The 26,720-nt window shown below is 46.6% G+C and overlaps 1 protein-coding gene across 1 annotated transcript in view; it reads right to left on the bottom strand.

The window, feature by feature from the left end:
• The window catches only part of HPS5 (HPS5 biogenesis of lysosomal organelles complex 2 subunit 2), a 607,584-nt gene that overhangs the window by 467,534 nt on the left and 113,330 nt on the right, over positions 1–26,720 (bottom strand). Inside the window, exons 5-7 of the mRNA XM_086956066.1 lie at positions 16,663–16,855; positions 1,275–1,408; positions 724–939 (exon numbers count right to left, since the gene is read on the bottom strand). Coding sequence (XP_086812192.1) covers positions 724–939; positions 1,275–1,408; positions 16,663–16,855 — 543 coding nt within the window. The remainder of the gene's footprint in view (positions 1–723; positions 940–1,274; positions 1,409–16,662; positions 16,856–26,720) is intronic.

The raw sequence follows: 26,720 nt of genomic DNA, 5'->3' as shown, positions 1-26,720 counted from the left end.
CTCTCAAAAGAGAAATATCTATCGGTCTGGTTATGGACCTGTTGAAAGTTAATTTATCTATCGACATTTCGCTTACTTTAACCCATAACTTTTATGGGCATTTATTTCATAAATATTCCACTTTTTATGTCTGGTCCTTAAGTGTGCCATCTCTGGACTGTTTAGTGTTTTTCTTGCTAAGCCAAGAACCCTTTGCAGAAAGCTTGTCAAAGCTACCAAAAGTAGAGTCACAGCATTTATTACATAGTCTTTCACTAGCCTTAGTCACAGAATAGCTGGATGTTGGTGTTGTGGAAGCCTGACTGAATCAAATTCTAGTTCCAATTTCTCTTCCACTTCTATTCTAGTCAGCACATTCCTCCTCTACCTGGCCTCAAATATTCAGTATGCACATCACATTTCACACACACACTTCAAAACCATTTAATCAGTAGATACCCAAGGTTGAGCATTTCCAAAAATAAATATATCTTACAATAGAAAGAAAAATTTCTCAAATAGTTTTTCTCCATTTAACATAGGAGCAAATTCAATTACACAAAGAAGAACATAAGAATCATCCAGTACCAGCCACTTAATCCTTTGACAACATGCAAATCTTAGGCTGGTGAGTTCGATGTTTAAATGTATATTGCTTTAGGGAAAGCCAATCGTCACACATGATATATATAAGTCAGAGGTTAATGCATCTAATGTAATTTATAGTTAAACTAGCAAACATACCTTAAGTTAATGACAGGAAGAGGTGGAGAAGACAACAGCTGTTTGAACTGATGGGTACTAAGTACTTCGCCCTCAAAATTAACTTCCCACATCCTGGACCCAGGGCGAGCACAATATATCAACGGCTGTGGACAACCAGAGCTTTTTGTAGTTGGGAAGAAACAGGCCCCATATTCTCCGTCTCTTTCTTTATTACCAATTTTCCAGAACTTTTCCCTACATTCAAACAAATGACAACATTTATAGAACAAACAAATGTACATAAATTCAGAGTTCAATTTAACATAATCTTCATTTAGAAGCGGTAATGCAAATCGCTGTACATTTGCATTTTTCCCCTCAAAAAATTATCAAAAATAACCATTCAATTCTAAACAATAAAAGAAAAACACCATTAATTCTGGACTTGGGAGGAGTATCAATGGACGGCTGTATTTTCAAATGAGGTTATGGTTTTGATGCTCTTTACTTCCAGTGCAGAAGAGGAGTCATCATCTAAGCATAGCCTGTTGATAAGGATTTGTTAGCATTTTTAAAAAATCGTTATTTACCTCTCTGTATCACATAAATAGGAACGTGTGAGAGTAGATATGAGCAGTCTCCCATCCATGTAATCCAGCTGAACCACACTGGAGTCAAATGTGGCGATTATCTGCACTGGGAAGGACATAAAGGTTGCAGCAGCCTGAAACACAAGCAGAGAATTATAACAAATGTACCCTATTGCGGTTTTACACATCTAGAGCACTGTTTAAGGTAGTCATAAATACTATGAGAACAAATTCTTTACCCATAACATTGATTACCACTGTGATAACATTTCACAGATTTGTGTGATTTTATATTTTGCAGCATTATGTCAGGATCCAAAACAATTTTCCAAAAACGTGTCACTTTTTTGGGCTGATCGGTTTTATATTCTATAGGAGATGCCACTAAGGGGATTACTTGTATGAGTATTTTGATTTATGTAAAGGGATCTAAATATACAAAATATTTGTGTTTGGAAATAAAAATACCAACTATGTGGCATAGCTATACATTTTCCAAGTATAACAACAATTACTACTCTAATGGAGCACAGTCCACATACAAAATGAAAGAGGCAATGTGCACTTTGTTCAATATATTACATTTGGATCTTGAGCATGAAGAGCGAATGATGCAAGGCACAAAATGTATTGAAATATTCACCTCTACTAAATGGAACACAGATTCAGTGTACTAGGAACGTAATTCACCACTCGAAGGCAAGGGTGCCCCCTTTTTCCCCAAAGAAAGTCCGTTTTTTTAAAACAATCTTTATTTGTCAATCTGCACAATAGGCACAGGAGGCGGGAGGGCGTGTACAACTCTGCAGCTCTACATGCCAAGAACAGATGCATACTGGTAAGTAGCATTTTCCGTTCGAGGCATATGAGCTGCAGATTGTGCACTATGCATTGATTGTGCAGCAGTGTCTCCCCTAGCGGTGGTCACCTGTATCCGTTGCAGTAGTTTGAAAGAGAGTTGAAAGGACAGCTTGGCCTACTGCAGCTTGCTGCTTGGCTTGTACGTCAACGCAATAGTGTTTCGTGAAGGTGTGTTGTGTAGACTATATTGCTGCCTTGTATATGTCCTCTAGGGGTATGTTTCCTAAGAAAGCCATAGAGGATCCTAGTTTGCGAGTGGAGTGCGCTCTAGGAGGAACTGTTAATGTACGTTTAGCTTTAATATAGCACATTTGTATACCCTTTACAGTCTATCTTGCATACCTTTGGAGATGGGGTTGCCTTTGTGTGGAGGAGAGAAAGATACAAACAGTTGTTTTGTCTTTCGAAAGGATTTAGTTCCATCAACATAGTATAAGAGAGCCCTCTTAACATCTAATGTGTGTAAAGCCCTTTCCGCTACAGAGTCTGGGTTTTGGAAAAACACAAGTACCTCTACGGATTGATTTAGGTGAAAGGGAGTGATGACCTTTGGAAGAAATTTTGGATTAGATCGAAGAACCACTTTGTTAGGATGTATTTGAAAAAATCGTTCTTGTATAGTGAAAGGTTGTATCTCACTTACTCTTCTGAGAGAAGTAATGGCAACAAGGAAAGCTGTTTTCCATGTTAGGAATTGCAGTTCACATTTATGTAGAGGCACGGAAGGGGGCCCCATGAGTCTTGTAAGGACAAGATTCAGGGTTCCACACAGGAGAAGGTGGCAATCTGGTTGGGATGATTCTTTTTAATCCTTCCATGAATGCTTTGATTGCAGGTACTCTGAAGAGAGACAGATGTTGCCTGTTTCGTAAATAGTCTGCAATTGCTGCCAGGTGCAGGCGTATGGAAGAATATGCCAAGTTAGACCTTTGTAAATGTAAAAGGTAGCAAATGATATTCTGGATGGAAGCATCCAGTGGATCAATTTGGTTATTGTTGCAATAAATGGCATATCTTTTCCATTTAGCGGCATAACACGCTCTGGTAGTAGGTCTCCTAGCCTCTTTAATGATGTTCATACAGTCTGGTGGTAGGTTTAGATAACCAAACTATAAGACTTCAGGAGCCAGATCACCAAATTCAGTTGGTTTGGGTCTGGGTGCCTGATTTCTCAGTGGTTCTGTGTTAACAGGGAGGGTGTGAGCTGAAGCTTTTGATGTGGAACTAGAGAGAGATCTAGTAGTGTGGTGAATCACGGTTGGCGTGCCCATGTGGGAGCTACTAGGATCAATGCGAGAGACTGTTGTCTGAGGTTGCGCACTACTAATGGAATGAGTGGGAGAGGCGGAAAAGCGTACGCAAATCTGCCTGACCAGTTCATCCATATCGCATTGCCTTCGGACAGTGGGTGTGGAAACCTGGCGGCGAAGGCTGGGCATTTTGCATTTTCGTGGGTGGCAAACAGATCTATGTGTGGGTGCCCCCACCTTTGGAAGAATGGTTGAAGAACTTGCAGATGTAGTTCCCATTCGTGAATCTGTTGTGACTGCCGACTTAACAGATCGGCTATCTGATTGTGAACTCCTGGAAGGTGATCCGCTAACAGATGTATGTTTTGAGGAATGGCCCATCTCCAAATGTTCTGTGCAAGCTGGGACAGTTGCAGAGAGTGTGTCCCCCCCTGTTTTTGTATATAGTACATGGCTGTCATATTGACCGTCCGGATTAGGACAGCTTTGTTTTGTACTTGAAGTTGAAAAGTCTTGAGTGCTAAGAATATTGCCAGCAGCTCTAGATGGTTGATATGGAACAGTTTCTGTTGATTGGTCCATTGACCTCGAGTTGTGTGATGGAAGAGATGGGCTACCCACCCTGTGAGGGATGAGTCTGTTGTGAGCACTACTTGTGGAACAGGCTCGAGGAACGGCCGCCCCTTTGTCAAGTTTTTGGTGTTCCACCACTGCAGAGAGCGATGCGTGCGGCTGTCGACCAACACCAGGTCTTTTAGCTGACCTTGAGCTTGGTTCCACTGTTGTGCTAGGCACTCTTGTAGTGGACGCATTTGCAATCTTGCGTGTGGTACTATGAAGATGCAAGATGCCATCAAGCCTATTAGTCTCATGAACATCCTGGCTTGCAGAGACTTTTGGTGTTGAAAACTGTCGACTAAGGTTTGAATGCTTTGTATCCTGGCTGAACTGGAATACGCTAGGACTGTAGACGTGTTTAGTGTAGCCCCTAGATACTGATGTACATGCGAAGGCTGCAGGTGCGACTTGGTGTAGTTTATTGTAAACCCTAAGTCGTGCAACGTTTGAACTGTTTGATGTGTGTGTTGGGCACACTGATTGAATGACTTGGCTTTTATGAGCCAGTCGCCTAGAAAAGGGAAGACATGTATTTGTTGTCGTCTGCCAGGCACCTTGTGAATACACGTGGTGCCATTGTACTCCGAATGGAAAGACTTTGAACTGATAGTGTTGTCCTTCCAGTACAAACCTGAGATACTTTCTGTGAGCAGGATGTATGGGGATATGGAAGTAGGCGTCCTTTAAATCTAGTGTTGTAAGGAAGTCGCCTTGTTGCAGCAGTGGAAGCACTTGTTGTAGAGTGATCATATGAAAATGATCTGATTGTATATAATGGTTGAGGGGCCTGAGGTCTAGAATTGGCCTTAGTGTTTCGTCCTTCTTGGGAATTAGAAAGTACAGCGAGTAAACCCCTGTTCCTTGTTCTTCTAAAGGAACTATTTGAATAGCATATTTTTGTAGAAGTGATAGAACCTCCTGTTGAAGCAGAGTTAGATGGTCTGTAGACATTGGACGCTGCCTGGGAGGAATGGTTGGAGGGGTTGCTGTAAGTTCTAGTGTCCGCTCCAGTTTGTTTGGAGCCTCCTCTGTAGAAGGAGCAACGAAAGGAGCTTCTAGCTGGTGTGGACTGTAAAGCCCCCATAGACTTTGCGTTGTCGGTATCTGTCTTCATTTTTTCCAGTGTAGTGTCAACTTCTGGGCCAAATAACTGGTTCTGGTTAAATGGTTAGTTTAAAATGGTGGTTTGCACTTCTTGTTTAAACCCTGAAATGCGTAACCATGCATGTCTCCTAAGTATGACACTGGTATTTACAGCCCTGGATGCTGTGTCTGCGACATCTAGCGCGCATTTTATAGAGGCATTGGATATCAGCTTGTCTTCCTGTATAAGGTCCTTTGCTTGATCCTTGTACTATCTGGTAGGTGCGCAAGTAGTTTTTCAAATTGATCATAATGAGCCCTATCGTAGCGAGAGAGGAGAACTTGTGTATTTGCTCTAGGTCACATGTTTGTAGCTTGTGCGGCTATTCTTATACCTGCCGCATCAATCACTTTTGATTCCTTGTCAGATGGGGTGCTTCTCCAGAAGTTTGAGAGTTTGCCCTTTTTCTAGCATTGGCCACAACTAATGAGTCTAGTGGTAGGTGGCCTTTAATGTAGACTGGATCTGTGGGTGCTGGTCTATATTTTTTCTCGAGTCTAGGGTTTAATATTCTAGTGCGTACAGGGTCTTTAAATACCTCTGGAGCGTGTTTGATGACCCCCTTGATCATGGGAAGAATTTGAGCAGACCGCTGAGACTGCTCAAAGGTATCTAGGAGAAAATCTTCCTCAATGTCATTGGAATGCATAGGGACTCCATGGTAAACAGCAGCTCTGTTTAACAGATGACCAAAACCAATGGTATCTTCTGGAGGGGAAGGTTTTGATGGGTATGACTGTGGTTCAGGAATGTCAGGCACATGTTGTGGGTTTGTAAAGTCCCATATAGGCACATTTTTAGGGTTTGAAAAGTCTCATATACCCTCATCTACATGGTATGAATCAGGTTCTTACATGTCCTCCCCTCCATCCAAATTGTATTCATCATGATTCTGCTGTGGGGAATGTGATGATAATGGGGAATGTACAGGAGAAATTTGAGGCGATATGTGAGGAGGAACAGGAGAAGAAGGAAGAGAAGTTATTGGAGAGGAAGGGTGCCTGGGAGATGTTGCACAGTCCTTTTTCTTGGCAGGAACCACAGGTGTGGATGGTGCATCTGCTGGTCTCTGCTTGTGAGGTGTAGCACCTACATGACCTGTCTTTGGGTCTATGTAGATCTTCTTTTGTCGAGGATCTGGTCGAAAAAGTTCCTCCTGCTCTACAACCTTCTTGGGCGTCGATTGTTTCGGTACCAGGGGAGATTGTCGCGTGTCTTTAGCCTTGGGAGGTGTTATAACGTCCTGTGGCGTAGTTTTCGGTGCCGAAGGTGTAGTTTTCGGCTCCGTAGGCATGTTAGAGGATTTGGGCACCTCGGAATCAGGCTTTGTGTTCTTCGGCGCTGAAGGCTTAGACGTGGACGGTTTCGGAGCCGGTGCTTCCTTCGGTTTCGGTACCGGTACATCTTTATGTTTCGGTGCCGGTAGCATCTTACGCTTTGGTGCCGAAGGGTCTGTTGGCTTCGGTGCCGAGGCATCTTTATTTTTCGGTGCTGATGATAGCGGCTTGCTCGATGTCGAGGCACTAGAAGGCTTAGTTGTTTTCTTCGGAGCCGGGCTGGAGGGCGGGGCTTTCAAAGTAGGTATTCGGTCTCGACTGGGCCCTTTGGGCGGAGTGCTGACCTTTGCCTTCAGTTTGGACAGAATAGGTGGTGCATGGGCAGAAGTACTCACGCGCTGACCCGATGGAATGGAATCGTATGCCTCTGATACGATCTGGAGATCAGGTGAGTCTTCTTTGGGAACGAGGGGAACCTCTTCGTCGAAGATGTCTTCCGGTGCTGATCTCCTCATTTTGTGTCGACTGGCTCTCCGATCCCAGATGGTTTTCTTCGATCGGAAGGACGCACAAGCTGTGCAGGTCGATTTGTTGTGTTCCGTCGATAGACAGAGGTTGCAGACCTCATGGTGGTCGCTATGTGGGAACTTTGCTCGACTTACCGAGCATCTTTTGAACTGAGTTCTTTCCATGTGGTGTAGGTCGCACGGCATCGGTAGGCCCAACGGCCCGCGTCGATGACCGGAATGGAACTGATGACGTTGGAAGTATTGTAGTCGATGTCGAAGGTAGTTTATAGAAGTTTGAGGAAGTTCTGCGCTTCGAAGTTGCTGAAAAGTCTTTTTCTAGCCGGAGCGGAGAAACTTTCATCCGAACCCAGTGGCGGAAAAAAAAAATCTAAGGATGGAGCCGATGCCCATGTGCAGCATTGTCCAAGGGAGAAGTCACCTATCTCGTGACTACAAAGACTTCTTCCAAGAAGACAACAACCTGCAATCTTCCGAGCCCAACACCAGGTGGCGATCTAATGCATAGTGTACAATCTGCAGCTCATATGCCTCGAACACAGGATTATCAGCATAGTCAACAGTAGGAAATACTGACAATAACAGCCCAACCGAACCCCAACTATCCCCTTCCTCGCCCCCAGAGTTGCGCCCCAATCACCGAAGCCCACCCACCCAAGCACACATACACCACAATCAGCCACCTACCCTGCACCTGGCACCCCCACCCTGTTCCTACCCACATTCCAGCGTGATATCATCTGTCTCAGCCGGGGGCTCCAGCCGCAGGCCACTATAGTCAGCCCACTTCTTCCAGATTTTGTAATGCTTACGCTGACACCCTCGGGCCACAAAGATCGGCTCCTCCAACCCCATGCAGAAGTCTAATCCGTTTTTTCCAGCCAGCCACCGAGGGCGCCCGCACATCCTTCCACAACCGGGCGATCTCACGTTTTGCCAATGTGAGGCCTAACTATAGCAAATGTCGCTTATAGAGGTTGCCCCCAATGCCCTCCATCACATGCAAAAGGGCGAGTTGCGAAGTACGTGGAGCGACCACCCCAGGACCTCCGATAAACAAGCGAGTACCCCCCTCCAAAACCGTCTAGCGACAAACATTGCCAGACGGTGTGCAGGAAAGAGACCTCCGACCCACCACACCGAAGACATTCCGGGGATGCCACTCGCCCCTCCCGCCACAGTCGCACCCAAGTGAAATAAACTCAATGAAGATATTTAAATTGGATGAGGCGGAGACGCATAGCTATGGATGCCCCCCTAGGTGTGGCTAAGGCCTTCCGCCAACCCTCTTCCTCCAATACCCCCCACACCTTCCTCCCAGGCCCCTCTTAATTTCTCCAACTGCGATGCACTGTGGGTGACCAGGGTCTGATATATGTGCGATATCTTTTTGGTCTCGAGATCTCCCATAAAGACCCTTGCTTCCAGCGGACTAAACTCCGGCAGTGGGTCCAGGCCCCCAAGATGGGGGGTGATCGCGTGTCGGAGCTGGAGGTACCTGAAAAATTGCGACTCGGGCATGTCAAACTCCTCCTGCAGGTCACGGAATGGCTTGAGGGAGCCACTCCTCACCACGTCTCCCAGGGTGGAAATACCAATGGCATCCCAGCCCCGAAATCCCTGAAGGGTCGCCAAGTCAGGCAATCACCCATTGTGCCACAGGGGGGTTTCTTCCGTGTGTTCCACCACCCCATACACTTCAGAGATCGGCGCCAAATCTGAAAGATGACTTTTGTGACCGGCGGCAAAGCACTACGCAGCGCTGGTGAATAAAGTATCATATGAAGAGTAGACTGCCCCATCAAGTATCTCTCCACCGCATAGGCCAGATCCCCTCTGTCGCCATACCACCACTCGTTGAGGACCAATAAATGCGAGGCCTGATAATAAGAAAGGATATCCGATGTCACAAGACCTCCACAGTACGTGGAAAGAAAGCATGTGCGCAATGCAACACGAACCACCCCTCCACCCCAGAGAAACTGTCCCAGCTCCGAATTCACCAGCCGGAACCATTTGGGCGCAATCGGACACGGGTTGTTCTGCAATTGGTACAAGAGGCGGGGGAAATTGCCGACCTACCATATATCGTCAGCGACATTCGTGCCCATGTCTTGACATCCGTCTGTGTCCGCTCCAAGACCAGCACCACGTTCCGCTCCCAGGACACCGCCTGAACGTCGGATATGAATACGCCTAGATATTTAAAGCCACCTGCAGCGAGGACAACCATGTACCCACTCCGTCACGGGCCCCCAGCACCCAGAGCGTAGACTTACGAGGGTTCATGTACAATCCGGAAGCCTCCCCGAAGATTCGTATAATCTCCAGGATCCGCGGCCCTGACTTATTAAGCACTGTTAAAAAGAAAAGGACATCGTCGGCATTCATGGCTATTCTATCCGAGAGGCCAGTAGCCCACTCAAAGCCCTCCATCTGTGCATCAATGCGAAAGTCCGTTTTTTTTTCCACTTGCAAAATTACTAAAGGGCACAATATCTCTATTCCTGAAGACAGCCCACAGCTTCTATCTCTTCCAAGTGCACCACTTCAGGTTGGAAAATAAATGCTTGCTGTATTGAAATCAAGTGTCAAACCTATGCCTGGCATTCTAAATAGCACAAGGTCGGCTTTTATTAATGTACATTGTCAAATTACGAACAAAAAGAACAAGTTACTTACCTTCGGTAACGCTTTTTCTGGTAGATACAATATCTGCCTGTGGATTCCTCACCTTGTGAATATCCCCCTTGCGCCAGCAACGTTCGGAAAATTTTTCGTAGCACGCCGGCGTGGACGACGTCATAGGAGCACGGCATCGCTCGCGACTCCGTCTGACGTCACCGACTCCATATAAGGACCACGTCGGCGTGATGACGTCAGTTCCACCCTTTTTTCCGTGCCTTCGAGGCACCCGGACGGACCAACAAGTACATATATATGTATATACACAATGTACACAGCACATGCAAATCAAAAGCAATTAAAGTGCAAAACTATACAAAATCAGATAAAACCATAAATACATTTGCATACAAAACCAGGTATAGCAGAGTGGACAACGGGGAGGCGGGTGGGTCAGTGAGGAATCCACAGGCAGATATTGTATCTACCAGAAAAAGCGTTACCGAAGGTAAGTAACTTGTTCTTCTGATAGATACATCTGCCGTGTGGATTCCTCACCTTGTGAATAGAGTCCCACAGCAGTCCCCACTCCCGGAGGAGGGTGTCCACTCTGCTACACCAGGAAATCTTGGAGAACAGAGCGCGCGAAGTGGCCGTCCCTCCTCACCTCAGCATCCAAGCAGTGGTGCTTCGCAAAAGTGTGGAGGGAGGCCCATGTCGCGGCCCTGCAAATGTCCTCAACAGGAACACCTCTAGACAATGCAGAAGTAGCAGACTTCGCTCTAGTTGAATGAGCTCTAATACCCTCAGGAGGGTCCTTACCCGCCAGAGAGTAGCAAATCTTGATGCAGAGAATAATCCATCTGGAAAGTGTGCGCTTGTGCACCGCTCTGCCCTTCTTGCAGCCAGCAAAACCCACGAAGAGCTGATCATCTATTCGATAGTCTTTAGTCCTATCCAGATAGAGGCTAACCGCTCTCTTCGGGTCCAGGCGATGAAGCCTCTCCTCCTCCTTGGAAGGGTGTGGGGGAGGATAAAAGGTAGGAAGGGTAATGGATTGACCTAGGTGGAAGGGAGTAACCACCTTAGGCAGAAAAGCAGCCCTGGTCCTGAGAACCATTCTTTCAGCATGGATGGACAAAAACGGGGGCTTGGAACTAAGAGCCTGAAGCTCACTTACCCTCCTTGCCGAGGTAATTGCAACTAAGAAGACCGTCTTAAAAGAAAGAAGCCTCATTGGACACTTGTGTAAGGGTTCAAACGGCGAACCCATCAGATAGGTTAACACAAGATTCAAGTCCCAATGAGGAACAATAAAGGGAGAAGGAGGGAACTTATTAGTGAGTCCCTTCAAAAATCTTAATACCACAGGTGATTTAAAAAGAGAGGGCTGATCCGGCAAACAGAGGAATGCCGATAAGGCCGAAAGATAACCTTTGACAGTGGCAACAGCAAACCCTTGCCGTGCCAGAGAAAGAGCAAACAACAAGATATCAGATAAATGAGCCTTTAACGGGTCAACATCCCTCTCCCTACACCAAGAAACAAACTTAGACCACCTATACGAATAAATGGACTTGGTGGAGTCACGCCTGGCAGAAAGTATGACATCCACCACATCGTGCGGGAGAGAGAAAGAATTCAGATTGCCCCGTTCAATCTCCAGGCATGAAGGTGTAATGTCTGGAGGTGGGGGTGTAGAACCTGCCCCTCCATCTGAGAGAGGAGGTCTGCCCTGAGAGGGAGATGGAGCGGCGGGTGAGAGGAGAGGTGGAGTAGATCTGTATACCACACCCTTCTTGGCCAATCCGGGGCGACCAATATGACTTGGGCCCGGTCTTGGCGAATCTTCCTCAAAACCCGAGGAATCAAGGGTATGGGAGGAAACGCGTAAAGGAGCTGACCTCTCCAGCTCAACTGAAACGCATCCCCCAATGCTCCTTGCATCGGATACTGGAGACTGCAGAATGACGGGCAGTGAGCATTCTCGCAAGTGGCGAACAGATCCACCCGAGGAGTCCCCCACATCTGAAAGATGTCGTGAACAACCTCCGGGTGAAGCCTCCACTCGTGGTCGGCAGAGAACTGCCGACTGAGAATGTCCGCACGCACGTTCAGGACTCCGGCCAGATGATTTGCCATCAGACAAATCTGGTGGTCCTGAACCCAGGACCAGAGACGCAGTGCCTCTTTGCAAAGACACCACGACCCTACTCCTCCGTGCTTGTTGATGTACCACATCGCGGTCGTGTTGTCCGTCAGGACCTGGACCGACCGACCGCGAAGGGAAGGGAGGAATGCCTTGAGCGCCAGACGTATGGCCCGCAATTCTAGAAGGTTGATGTGAAGCAACCTTTCCTCTGGAGACCAAAGACCCTTGACCTCCAGATCCCCCAGATGAGCACCCCACCCTAGAGTGGATGCATCCGTTATCACCGTGGCCACCGATGGTGGAAGCTGAAAAGGCTTTCCTTGAGACAGATTGCCTTCCACGCCCCACCAAGACAGATCCGCTGCAGTTTCTCTGGAAATCTTCACTGACTCCCCGAGATCTCCGTTGTGCTGATACCACTGCTTGCGGAGGCACGACTGGAGTGCCCTCATGTGCCAGCGTGCATGGTTGACCAGGAGAATGCAAGAAGCCATCAGACCGAGCAGGCGAAGGACCTTCAGGACCGGAACAACCGCTCCACTGTGAAACAAAGGAATCATCTCCTGAATGTCGCGAATCCTTTGCGGAGGAGGGAATGCACGACATACAGTAGTGTCCAGTACCGCACCTATGAACAGGTTGCGCTGGGAGGGCACCAGGTGAGATTTGGGCACGTTTATCGAAAAACCAAACCTGAACAACAGCTGCGATGTCTCTTGCAGGTGAGAAGTACCTTCTCGGGCGACTCCGCCTTGATTAGCCAGTCGTCCAGATACGGGAATACGGGTATCCCCGACCTCCTGAGATGTGCAGCCACCACTGCCATCACCTTGGTGAAAACTCGAGGCGCAGTAGTAAGACCAAACGGAAGGACCGCAAACTGGTAGTGTTGCGATCCCACCGTAAATCGGAGATACTTCCTGTGCGACTTCAGGATTGGGATGTGAAAATACGCATCCTGCAAGTCGATCGACACCATCCAGTCTTGCAGGCGAACAAGGTGGTCCTCCGAACAAAAACCCTGGCAAGGAGGGTAATTGGGAGGGAACTCCTGGAAAGGAAGAGCATACCCATTTTCTACGAGATTGAGAACCCAAAGATCTGATGTAACCGATTCCCAATCCCGTAGAAAATGAGTAAGCCGACCCCCCACCGGAGCCACATGATCCAGAATGGCGGATCTAGGGCTGCTTTGCTGCAGGGGGAGGGGGTTGGTTATTAGAGGAAGAGGAGGAGGAGGAGGAGACCTGGCGTCCACGACCACGGCCCCTTTGCTTTCCTCTGTAGGTTTTATACAGAGGATTCTGACGCTGCTGCTGCTGTCCCTGGTTGTAGGGACGAAAATTGGGTCTGCCAAAACCCTTGTACTTCCTAGCCGCAGAGCCCCTCATCTGAAGGCCCAAAGACTTCGCCGTAGCCTGGCTGTCCTTGAACCTCTCCAAAGCTACGTCAGCCTTCTTGCCAAAGAGGCCTGTCCCATCAAATGGCAAGTCCAACAATGTAGACTGAACATCAGAAGAAAAATCAGAGGACTTAAGCCATGCGGCCCTTCTTGTAGCAACAGTAGAGCCCATAATTCTGGCAACAGAGTCCACCGTGTCCATACCACTCTGTATAACCATACGAGCTGCAGCCTGAGTATCAGCAACCACCTCGTTAAAGTTCTTCCTATCGTCCTCCGGAAGTTTAGGAGAAAGTTGCTTAACAGAGTCCATTAAAGCATGAACGTACCTCCCCAAAAGGCAAGTAGCATTGGTGGACTTCAAGGCCATGCTACCTGAGGAGAAAATCTTTTTTGCAGACTGGTCCAGTTTCTTAGAGTCCTTGTCTGCCGGCACCTGAGGGAAAGAGCCCGCAGCCCTGCTGGAACAGGCGGCCTGCACTACCAGACTCTCCGGTGCAGGATGCGAGGAAAGAAATTCAGGGTCATCAGGAGCCACCCTGTAACGCCTTGCCACAGACCTGGAAACCGCAGGAGCAGACAAAGGTCTCTTCCAGACCTCCTTAATTGGTTCAGTCAATGCATCTGTGAAAGGAAGAGTAGGCTCCACAATTGAAGAAGGCGAATGCAAAACCTCCGTAAGGATGTTGGGCTTGTATTCAACTGTGGGCAAAGTCAAGCCTAGCAACTCTGCAGCCTTCTTAATAACAACATGATAGGGTGCCAAGTCCTTAGAAGGAGCGTCTGAAACGGTTGGCAAACCCCACTCAGGAGAAAGTTCCAGGCCACTTGCATCTTGAAGGTCCTCAAAACAATCCCCCTGATCTTGCAACTCCCCTTCCTCAACCTCGGAGTCCATACACTCCTTCTCCTCCAAGAGGCGTTGAGCCCTGCGCCTCGACCACTCCATACGGACCGAAGTCGATGGATCCGGCAACGACTCAGACGGCGCCGGAGCCGACGTCGAGCGAGGAGCCGGAGGACGGGAAGCACCACGATCCGAATCACCACGAGGCCGATCCGGAGTCGGCGAAGCCGCATGCGAAGTCGACGACCTCGGCGGCGCCGTACCGAGCCAAGGAGTACAAGGCGTCGGCATAAACGACATAAAGGGGGCCGGGGCATAAGCCTGGGGCACACCCAAATTGAAAGACAAAGGACCCATGGGACCAACATGCGCACCAGAGGGGTACATTGCCCTCGAGTAAACACCAAACATGGCGTTTAAAAACTGCGAGGGATCCTGACCTGGACCTGGAAAGGGTGGGTACGAACCCAACGGCCGCTCCGAAGGAGGCTGATCCGGCAAAGGCGCACCCTGGCCCTCTTGCTCTTCAGGCTTCACAGCCGGAGTCGGTGCTCGAGGAACCTCTTCTTCATGCACCGATGAATGGTGCGACTCCAGATCCTGTTCCGGCTCTTGTACTGGAGAACCAACGTGAGAAAGAGCCGGTGAAGGAGACACGAAGTCCTTGTGGTGTTTACGTGACTTCTTCCTCGAATCCGAAGACTCCTTGCCAGAGTGGTGTCTGGAGTGATGTTTACTCCTCTTATGCTTCTTTCTCGAGGAGCCCGAAGCATGGCCCGAGGCCGACTTGGATCCGGACCTCGACCTCCCTCTGGACTTCGATCTCTCTCTCGACCTCGACTTGCCCCTCGAAGCCGACCTCGACTTCGACCGCGACAGCTGTCTCGACTTCGAGCGCCTGGACACTGACCTCGAAGACCTTCCGGCTTCCCTTTACTTCACCTTTGCAAGCAGAAGCTTCGCCTCCCGCTCACGCAAGGCTTTGGGGTTCATCTTGTCACAGGAACGACAGTTCTTAACATCGTGACCCGAACCAAGACACCACAGACAGTCGGAATGCGGATCGGTGATCGACATCATCCGGGAACAGGAACCACATTGTTTGAAACCTGTCTTCCTCGACGACATCTTCGGCGTTGAAGTGAACTCCAACAGAGAAACAGAATCAGCTAAACAGCGAAAAGATACAAAAGTATCGCAGAAGATCCCAGAAACCATTAGCGTCGACGACGCGGAAAAAAGGGAACTGACGTCATCACGCCGACGTGGTCCTTATATGGAGTCGGTGACGTCAGACGGAGTCGCGAGCGATGCCGTGCTCCTATGACGTTGTCCACGCCGGCGTGCTACGAAGAATTTTCCGAACGTTGCTGGCGCAAGGGGGATATTCACAAGGTGAGGAATCCACACGGCAGATGTATCTATCAGAATAATAAGTATTTCAGAGGTCTCTTGAAAATATAGTGTTTGCCAATATTTCAGCTTCACAAAAAATGGGATTTCTACTTGCAAGCAATCTGTCTATTTCAAACATAAAAAAATACCCATCTCAGACTGAAAAATATTCTTTGCTAAAATTACCAGCATGAGATGTAATGAATGGCAATTCAATACACTGCATTAACCGAAATCTTTCCCTGTCTTCCAAGTTCTAATTTCAATTGTGTCTAGCTAAAATGTAAAATCTCTCAGAACTCGAAAGTCTAGAATCCAAATTCCTTTTAGACAGATGATGAAGTAAAATAAAGTTTGAATAGAAAAACTGAATAGATAGCAATGGCTGCCACTTAGCAACTGTAAGAGTCCTGGTGCTAGCTACTCAAGAGTGGAGATAGTCCTAAAAAACGGAAAACTCAAAAATAAAGTCTTTGCCTTTCGGCAACGGAATACTACCATTATACCCAACACCAATACCGGGCCGTCCAACCGGAAATACGAGAGGCTGCCACTAGAAGCTTTCGGCCCATAGAACAATTTGTTTGAAAGGGGGAGGATAAAAGGGATGCAGTTCCTTTCTGTGTCTCTCCTGTTAACTTCTACCACCCTCACACACTCATGCTACAAAGCCTTCTGGGAGAATGTTATAGAATCCCCAATCACAAACAAGCGGAGGGGGCCTTAGAAATGAATAACACAGTTCAAACACTCTATGGGATTAGGGAAGCGCATTACAAGATAGCATATGACTGGTACCTGTACCCCACCAAGCTGCGGACGATATTTCCAGAAACCTCAGATCTGTGCTGGCGGGGCTGTGGACTGCAGGGAGATTTCAGACACATTTGGTGGGACTGTCTAGGGATCTGGCCGTTCTGGGAGGAAATACTGGCCCGATTTAAGACATTCTGGGCTATGCCATACCAGATACAGTAGGGTTTCACACTACTGGGAGTCCGGGATGACTCTCTTAAATACCAAACTACTGGAGATCGAGCTATCCTATGGCTCGGTCTTGGGGCGGCGAAAATGGCAATAGCGCAGGCCTGGAAAAAGAAAGAGGCCCCATCATTAATTCAATGTCATTCTAGATTGGGCAGGCACTCACAATGGAGAGAATGGCAAGCATTTTTATAGACATATCTTGAAATGGCTATGTGTACCATCTGATGGGGCAATATAGGACTATGCTGTGAAGATGTATCTATAGAAACTAATAAAACAAGTTTGACAAAAAAAAGTCTTTACCTTCCCTTGCTTGGCCGATGAGATCTTGATGGCAGAAACTTTCCCCACATGGTCTCCCACAAACACTCGAAGAGCAGTGGTATCCCACATAAGAGCAGTGACATTTTTGCCTTTGTGTTCAGAAGATACATAAATTCGCTCTGGCTTCCCTCGTCGCTCTTGATTCAATTCCCAGACCACAACGTACCCCTGACTGAAGACAGATTATATAAATAAACAACAGGTCAATTTTACAGCCATGTTAACTTCGACACAGCGCACCTATACCATGCTATAAAGGCTTAAAAAGGAAAATGCTACTTACCAGTATGTATCTGTTCTTGGCATGTAGAGCCGCAGAATATCATACTTTTGCATAGATCGCCATATGGCGTTAGGCTAAGCATGGGCGGAAAATCCGTTCCGCTCGCGGATTTTGCGGATTTTCGGGAAATTCGCAATCCGCGAGATTCGCGAATCTCCCGCAAAATCCGCAAATCCGCGAGCAGCGGATTTTGCTCGCACTGTTCGCGTGAGTTCGCGCCCCGCGAATAAGTGCAAAATTGCAGAAATACGATTTTAGCAAAACTGAAAGTAACTACTTACCAGGTTCAAAAGTTCAGGCTCATCATTAGTAGCCATTTCCTGTAGTGCTTCCTGAGGGGCCCCTCCAGAGTTCAGTTGCCAGTTGAAACTATTATGTGACCCTGCTCTGAACCTCAGAATAGTTACACATATGCCACAAAGGTCCTGAATTACAGCTAAGGGAGACAAGCAGGAGCCAGGCTGGAAGTTAAAATCCATTAATCAGCCCCTAATTCATTATTGTCAGTTGGGGCAGGGCAGGTGTTGTAACTAATTTTGCAACAATGAAAGCACTTAGCAAGTGCAAAAGATCACTAATCAGGGCGCACTAAGGAAGCAGGTGCCAGCTAAAAAAATATTCTGTGACACATTAATCAGCCCCAAATTAATTCAGGTCACTTGAGGCAGGGAAGGTGTGCTTTGCTTTGCCGAAAATAATGTACACTGGACAACCAGAGGGTGTGGTGATGAAACAGAGGGTGGCATGGGTGGGCCAGAGGGTGGCATGAGTAGTCAGAGAGTGGCAGTGGTGACAGAGAGTGGCAGTGATGAAGAAGAGTGTCCCAAACAGGCTGGACACGTAGAAACAACAAGTTCGCAAAACTTGCGACCCGACAGGTAAGTTCGCAAATTGCGAAATTGTAAAAACCCTCGCGAACTGGCAGAAACACGGGCGAACACAAAAAAAAAAAATCCGCAAATTCGCGGGAATTCGCGGATTTTGCGGATTGCAAATCCGCAAATCCGCAAAATTCGCGAACGCGAGATCCGCAAAATTCGCCCATGCTTACGTTAGGCTCAGATGATTGCAGTTTGTTGTTGCCTTGGAAGAAGTCTTTGTAGTCATGAGATAGGTGGCTCCTCCCTTGGACGATAGTGCGCATGGGCATCAACTCCATCCTCAGATTGTTTTTTGCATTGTTGGGAAATGATGGAGTTTGGTAGAAAGAGAAAAGATGTCCAGGTGAGAGTATCAAAGTAAGATAACACTGGAGGAGGGGAGGCGGGTGGGCATATCATATTCTGCAGCTCAACATGCCAAGAACAGATGCATAATGGTAAGTAGCATTTTCCGTTCGAGGCATATGAACTGTAGAATTCATAGTTTTGCATAGAATGTACAGCAGTGTTCTCCCTTAGCGGTGGTCACCTGTATCTGTTGCAGTGGTTTGAAAAGGTGTTTTAAGAAAAGCCTGGCCTACAGAAGCCTGTTGTTTTTCCTGCAAGTCTACACAATAGTGTTTGGTGAAGGTGTATGGCATAGCCCATGTTGCTGCCTTACAAATGTCATCTAAGGAAATGTTCCCTAAGAACGCCATGGAAGCCCCTAGTTTGCGTGTTGAGTGCACTCTAGGGGGAATTGGTAATGTGCGTTTTTCATTTTTGTAGCATATTTGAATACATTTGACTATCCACCTGGCAATTCCAGCTTTGGAGATGGGGTTTCCTTTCTGAAGTGGAGCGAAAGCTACAAACAGTTGGTTTGTCTTTCTAAAAGGTTTAGTTCTGTCGATGTAATAAAGTATAACTCTTTTAACATCAAGTGTGTGAAGAGCTCTCTTTGCTACGGAATCTGGGTTTGGAAAAAAAACGGGTAACTATACAGATTGATTAAGATGAAAAGCAGAGATTACATTGGGAAGGAATTTTGTATTTGTTCTCAGAACCACGTTGTTACGATGTATTTGTAAGAATGGTTCTTGTATGGTTAAAGCCTGGATCTCACTTACTCTCCTGAGAGAGGTGATTGCGACAAGGAAAGCTACTTTCCTTGTAGGGAATTGCAGTTCGCATTTGTATAGAGGTTCAAATGGAGGACCCATGAGCCTAGTAAGGACAATGTTTAAATTCCAAACAGAGAGGGTGGTCTTGTGGGAGGAATTATTCTTTTAAGGCCTTCCATGAATGCTTAGATAGCGGGTTCCCTAACCCCTTCCATGCTCATGACGAGCTCAGCTCGTCATGGCATACACCTCTTGTGTGCTCATGACGAGCTGAGCTTGTCATGACCACACTGATTAACATTATGGCCCAGCTCAGGAGGGGGATATCAGCAGCAGCGATGGTGGTAAACAATGACAAATGTTGTCTGTTTTGCAGGTAAGCGGCAAGGGCAGCAAGATGTAATTGTATAGATGTTTATGCTAGATTACATCTTTGTAGATATAGCGAGTAACAAATAATGTTCTGAATTGAAGTATCTAGTGGGTCAAGTTTGTTGTTATTGCTGTAAATGACAAATCTTTTCCATTTGGCAGCATAGCAAGCTCTAGTAGCAGGACGTCAGGCTTGTTTAACAATGTTCATACAGTCTGATGGGAGGTTGAGGTAACCTAACTCTAGGACTTCAGGAGCCAGATTGCTGAATTCAGTTGGTTTGGATCTGAATGTTGTATCTCTCCATGGTTCTGCGTAAGCAGGTTTGGGAAGAGCAGTAGTTTTTGGTGAGGAACTATTGAGAGTTCTAGAAGTGTTGTGTACCATGGTAGCTGGGCCCATTTTGGAGCAACTAGGATCATCTTGAGAGACTGTTGTTTGAGCTTGCATATTAGAAGCGGAGTGACCAGTTCATCCATATCCCATTGCCCTTGGACAAGGGGTGTGGAAAACTGGCTGTGAAGGTTGGGCATTTTGCGTTTGCAGGTGTGGCGGACAGATCTATGGCTAGGTGGCCCCACATTTTGAAGAATGGTTGAAGAACTTGTGGATGAAGTTCCCATTCGTGTATCTGCTGTGTCTGATGACTTAACAGATCCACAATCTGATTGTGTACTCCTGGAAGATGTTCTGACAAAAGATATATGTTTTGTGGAATGGCCCCTCTCCATATGCTTTGCGCTAGCAGAGAGAGTTGCAAAGAATGTGTTCCTCCTTGTTTTTGTATAGAATACATTGCTGTCATATTATCCGTGCGGACAAGGACAGTTTTGTTGATGAGATGTAGTTGGAATGATTTTAATGCTAGAACAATTGCCAGTAATTCTAGGTGATTGATGTGGAGCACTTTTAGTAGAGTGGTCCAGCTGCCCTGAATTGTGTGGTTTAGGAGATGGGCTCCCCAGCCAGTGAGGGATGCATCCGCTGTTAGCACTATTTGTGGAACTGGGTCTAGGAACGGCCGCCCTATGGAAAGGTTTTGTGTGTTCCACCACTGCAGAGAGCGATGTGTGCGGCTGTCCACCAACACCAGATCTGAAAGCTGACCTTGAGACTGGTTCCACTGATGTGCTAAGCATTCCTGTAAAGGGCGCATCTGAGGTCTGCATGAGGTACTATGAAAATGCAAGAGGCCATTATTCCTATGAGCTGCATAAACACTTAATCTGGTAGGGAGTGTTGCAGTTGGAATTTTGTGATGAGGGTTTGCATACTGGCTATCCTGGCTGGATTGGGCTATGCAAGAGCTTAGGAAGGGTCTATTGTGGCCCCTAGATACTGATGTAGGTAGGAGGGCTGTCGATGGGACTTGGTGTGGTTCATTGTGAATCCCAGGTCGTGGAGCAAAATTGTTTTGTAAGTGTGGTGAACACACTGGCTGTTTGACTTGGCATTTATGAGCCAGTCGTCCAGGTATGGAAACACATGAATCTGTTGTCTGGGCAAGTGTGCGTCTACTACTGCCAGACACTTTGTGAAGCCCCTGGGTGCTGTGGTTACTCCGAATGGGAGAACCTTGAATTGATAGTGTTGGCCGTCCACTGTGAACCTTAGATATTTCCTGTGAGCAGTGTATAGGAATATGGAAGTAGGCATCCTTGAGGTTTTAAGTGGCAAGGAAGTCGCCCTGTTGAAGTAGTGGAAGGATTTGTTGAAGAGTGATCATGTGAAAGTGATCTGACTGTATGTAGAAATTGAGAGGTCTGAGGTCCACTATTGGTCTGAGAGTATCATCCTTTTTGGGGATTACAAAGTACTGGGAGTAAACCCCTGTCCCTGGATGTTGTAGGGGAACTGGTTCTATTGCATGCTTTTGAAGCAGTGACAGAACTTCTCGTTGAGGAGCGTTAGATGTTCCGTGGACATGGGACGCTCTTTGGGCGGTATGTTGGGGGGAGATGGGGTAAGTTGCAGGCAGTAACCATACTGGATAATTTGTCTCACCCATTTGTCTATAGTGATTGAGTTCCAGACAGGTAGGAACTGTGAGAGTCTTCCTCCGAACGGAGTGGAATGGTCTGAAGGGTGCGGAGGGAAGTCATTGTTTGGTAGTGGGGGAGGAACGATTGTTGTTACCTCGGCCTCTCCCTTTGTTATTATTCCCCCTGTAGCCACCTCTGAAATATCCCCTGTTGGGAGATGTTTGAGTAGGGCATTTGTAGGAGGAGGAAGCAGAGTCTGCGCTGATGTTTTTGGATGCGCCCCTATAAAAGGAGCGACGAAAGGAACCTTGTGTTGCTGGAGACTGCAATGCTCCCATAGATTTTGCAGTATCAGCCCAGCTGAGCCTACAGCTGGGCCAAACAGGTGTTCTTGGTCGAACGGCTGATTCAAGATGATAGTTTTCACTTCTTGTTTAAAACCGGAAATGCGCAACCATGCACGTCTGCGTAGTAGGACACTGGTGTTGACAGATCTAGATGCGGTGTCTGCTGCATCGAGGGCACATTTAATAGATCCATTTGTAATTAATTTGCCCACCTGAACCTGATCATGGGCTTTGGCCTTTTATTGGTCAGGCAAATGCTGAATTAGGTTCTTAAGCTCATCGTAGTGAGCCCTATCATACCTGGCAAGTAGTTCTTGTGCATTAGTTATCCTCCAGTGATTAGCTGCTTGGGAGGCAACTCGTTTGCCTGAAGCGTCTAGCAGTTTAGACTCTTTGTCTGGAGGTGGAGCATCACCAGAGGTTTGAGAATTGGCACGTTTCCTTGCATTGGACACTACCAAAGAATCTAGAGGGAGTTGTCCTTTAATGTAGGTGGGATCATTTGGGGCGGGTTCATATTTTTATCAATGCGGGGATTGAGAATTCTGGTCCAGACAGGGTCCTTGAAGATGTATGGTGCGTGTTTAATGACGGTAACCGGGCCCCAAGAGGAAGAGACAGCACAGGTTGTGCTGTACCAGCGCAGCAGCAGGTTACTAACCCACTGGCGGCCCGCTGATGTCCGCACACGAGGACATAAGGTACTATCTGACCACACCGGAATCAGGTTATTAAACCTGGCTTCACTGAATCCCTGACAAATACAAGACGTGAAAAACAGAGACACACACACAGTCTCCATCACTATTTTTTCTCACTCCATGTCATGAAGAAAGCCCACGTGACCTGTCTGGGCACACACAAGGGCTGAAACATGTCGACCTTTTTATGGACATACTAGGTGCGGGAGATCCCTACGCATGGAAATATTTAATAACTTGAACCCAGACTTTTTCAAATGAACAATCTGATTAATCAAGTTTTTTAACTACTTCCCCTGTTTTTTGATTCACTGCACTAGAACCCCTCTATCACTGATCACTACTGTATTAAACAGGTGTATACCTCAGGGTGGAGGAGCATAAGAACTAACCCTATGATGATGCTGTCACGTTTTTCAGAGTTAGGCGGAGAACCAAGATATACCGCCCCCTATCCTCTGTACGTGAATGAGGGTTTTTTATCGGTATACTATACGAAAATTTAAAAAACCCTGGTTACTCAGGACAAGTGATCCATTCCCCACCTGATTTTTTTGTAAGTGTTTTATTTTTTGAGTGTTTAATGACACCTTTGAGCATGGGCAATGTTTGTTTTGTCCTTTGTGACTTGGCAAAATTATCTACTAGGAACCTTGAGGTCTGAATGCATTTGTACGTTGCAATATTGGGCAGCCCTATTAATAAGCTAACTAAACCCTATGTTGTCATCTGGGGGAGATGGATATGTTGGGTATGCCTCTGGATCAGGAAGGTCTGGAGGATCTGCAGGATCATTGTAATTTGCCCATGTGTAGTTTGTTATAGTAGTGGCATCATCAGGGTCATCATCAGGGTCATCTGGAGGGTCAATATGTCCACCCCCGTCACCCCACAGGTCATCATCACCCTGTGATGGTGGTGAGTGTGGAGAGAGTCTAGAAGAGTGTAGGGGAGACTTTTCAGGAGATAAAGGCTTAGTAGGAAGAACAAGAGAAGAGGGTTGTAGAGGTGAATTTGCGAAGTCTCTTTTCTTCACAGGCACCTCAGGAGAGTGTGAGGGGTCGAATTTCCTGTTTCTGGGGAGACTGACAATATGGCCTGTTTTAGGGTCCACATGCAATGTCTTTTGTTTCAGATTGATAGGATCTGGTTAAAAAAGTTCTTCCTGGTTGGCGTCTCCTTTCGGTGCTTTTTTTTCGGTTCAGAAAGCGGTTTTGATTTGTGGTCTAGAGCCTTGGAAGGGGTTTTTTTGCTCATTCGGCTTCATTGTCAAGTCAGTAATCTTTTTCAGATCAGAAGGCTTTCGGGGTTTGTTCGGATCCGAGGCCTTGTGGTGTTTCGGTGCCGAAGAGCTCGATGCCGAGGCCTTTTTTGGGGTAACAGGAGAAGGATGTATTCCCGATTTTGGTACCAACTGTGTTTTTTGGGCACCTATATGTGGCCTGCTCGGTCCCAAGCTGCCGGATGGCTTTTCCTTTGTCTTCAGAGCCGGGCCTGGAGGAGGTGCTTCTGAAGTTTTCTTTCAGTCTCGACTAAGGCCTTCGGACGAAGTTTTGACTGGAGCCTTCTGTTTTTCGGGTGGGGTAGAGCCAGGGGCAGTTGTATTCACTCGTTGACCTGGAGTGATGTGGTAATCGGTTTAGTCGTCATCAGCTTCGGATACGATGTCGAGCTCCTCTGAATCCTCTGCCTCTGGAACGTCGGGCCTTCATCGAAGAGGTCTTCTGGCACCAGCGCAGATTGTTGCACCATGATGTGTCATCGAGCCCGGCGATCACGGATAGTCTTCTTGGATCGAAAGGAGGCGCAGGCCTGGCAATCTTTTTCCTCGTGTTCTGGCGAGAGACAAAGGTTACACACTTTGTGATGGTCGCAATGTGTAAATCTTGATCCATACCGGGGGCATTTTTTAAATTGAGTCCTTTCCATTGTGTCGATAGACCCATCGCATCGGAAAAAAACAATCGGAGGATGGAGTCAATGCCCAAGCGCACTATCGTCCAAGGGAGGAGTCACCTATCTCGTGACTACAAAGACTTCTTCCAAGACAACAACAAACAGCAATCATCCGAGCCCCACACCAGAAGGCGATCTATGCAAAAGTATAAATTCTGCAGCTCATATGCATCGAACATATAGTTTAAATGCCCAAAATATTATATTAACCACACATTTTGTGATATATATATATATATATATATATATAAATACACACACACAGGGTGTGTTCCTTCCCAATTACCTCATAATGATAGTAAGAAAATAAGGCAGTAAAAAACAAAGGAACCACAGCAAGCCATGACAACTCACCACACCCCAGCTGAGAACCCCAGTCCTGTAAGGAGACCACACTCCTGCCATAAGGAAAGTGTATTTGCATTAAATGTTATGTTTCTGTTCTTGGGCACAATCATGATAAGTCCCTGCTCCAAAATCATCCAATAAAGTACTAGTTCTCAAAAAGGAAGGAGTGTCTCAATTGCCATTTCCCCACTGGGGGTTTTGATTGGTCTGGCTACAGACAGCCTTAGCTGTCTGCCAGATCGTTTTGCATAACTATTTTAAAAATGTAAATAGAGGCTTTGAGTCAGCTCTATATTGTTCTCTCACCACAGTCAATCAACTAGAAGGTGCATTGTCTTCAGAAAAAAGAACAGCAAACATGGACTATTCAGTGAATACTGAAAGCCATTTTGAAAAGGGAGAACCCCACAGTCAAAAGCATTACATTGGGTATGTTAAGCTAATGCTTAACTGAGGTTTGATCTACTTTAGTAAGAGTGACGAGGAGATATTAAGTGCAAGCCAAACCAACTGCATCTTTGACTGTTAGATTTGGATGCTGTCTGACCAAAGATTGAGTACAGTAGGGTAAAGCGTCTTAAGACCATCCAGATACACCTTTGCTACCACTGTGGGTGTAGGGCGCTGTAACCAGCAACCCAGGGGCCTATGGGTTGTACTCTGGAATTGGCAATCCCATGTCAATCCTCAAATAGCTATATACTGTGTTGATCATTTGAAGTAAAGGTGATCTGATCTTTTGACAGAGTTTGCAAGGCTATATTGTCCTGTTTATCCACCTGTGCCTGCAGTTCTATAACCAGCTATAAGTGCCTCTGCACTTTAATATGGCTATATGATCTCATAACAACAAAGCCCCTGCACTTATACAATAGTGTGATATTTACAGTAGTAACAATGTTGCAGCAAGATTATCTGTAAATACACATCCACATTTCCAAAATGACTGTAGAGAATCGGTTAATCCATGTTCAGATTCAAGAGTTCGTTAAAGAAAGAAAATATTCAGTTCTTGGTGTCAAAAATTGTATGGGTTTATTGTTCCTTTGTTAGGCACTAACAAAGGAACAATAAACCCATACAATTTTTGACACCAAGAACTGAATATTTTCTTTCTTTAACGAACTCTTGAATCTGAACATGGATTAACCGATTCTCTACAGTCATTTTGGAAATGTGGATGTGTATTTACAGATAATCTTGCTGCAACATTGTTACTACTGTAAATATCACACTATTGTATAAGTGCAGGGGCTTTGTTGTTATATTGTCTGTTGGGATCCCCTGGGTCCAAATTTTGGGCGGTTTTGAGAGATTTCCGCTCGCCCTTTTGCCTATACCCATCTACCAACATTGCTCACTACCGTGCGGACACACAGGTGTGCGCCCTATTGCTCTGGTTAGAACTAAAATCTCCTTGTTGTTTGGCTATATGATCTCACTTCTGGCACCACTGTTACAGGAGTCAGAAGCCAGGCTACAGCCAAGTGGCAATCAAACTTCTGTAATAAGTTATGTGCTAGATACATTCAGTTCCAAAACAGCTCATCTTTCCACATAAGGTGTGCAATTCACACCATCATTAGGTGTCTCTCACATTCCTGGATCTGTATCTGTTGTCTTCTTTCAGGTCTCAACAAAGTGGTCTTATTTGTGTGGCTCTCCAGGAGTAGCTGGTGGAATTTCACCTCAAAAGGAAAGGACAGGACAGTTTTGGGTTGGAAATGTATCTTCCATTACAGACAACCCAAACTCCTGTCACTGTTATAGTGCTTAAAATAGGGCAGGGAACTAGGCTTCTACCACATTCACTCTCCTCCTCCTAAGCAATCCTTAGCACGCCCGAACACTGATTTGTAGTACAGCATGCCTAATCCTTAGTCACACCAATTACGTGATTTCAAAAATCAATATTTGTGGTACTTGTCTGTAATCACAGCCCTATTGCTAGATTGTCACATCGGAGAACACAGCACCTCTCTCCTGTGGATAACCAAGCTTAGTGCATTTATTCAATACAATCCACTCATCTGTCTTCTACTCGGCCGTCTTCCCTGATTGTG

This window comes from Lissotriton vulgaris, chromosome 2_1 (assembly GCF_964263255.1).
Source record: "Lissotriton vulgaris chromosome 2_1, aLisVul1.2, whole genome shotgun sequence".
NCBI lineage: Eukaryota > Metazoa > Chordata > Amphibia > Caudata > Salamandridae > Lissotriton > Lissotriton vulgaris.
Note: the sequence above shows the minus strand (reverse complement) of the source record. Positions and strands in the feature narration are given on the sequence as shown.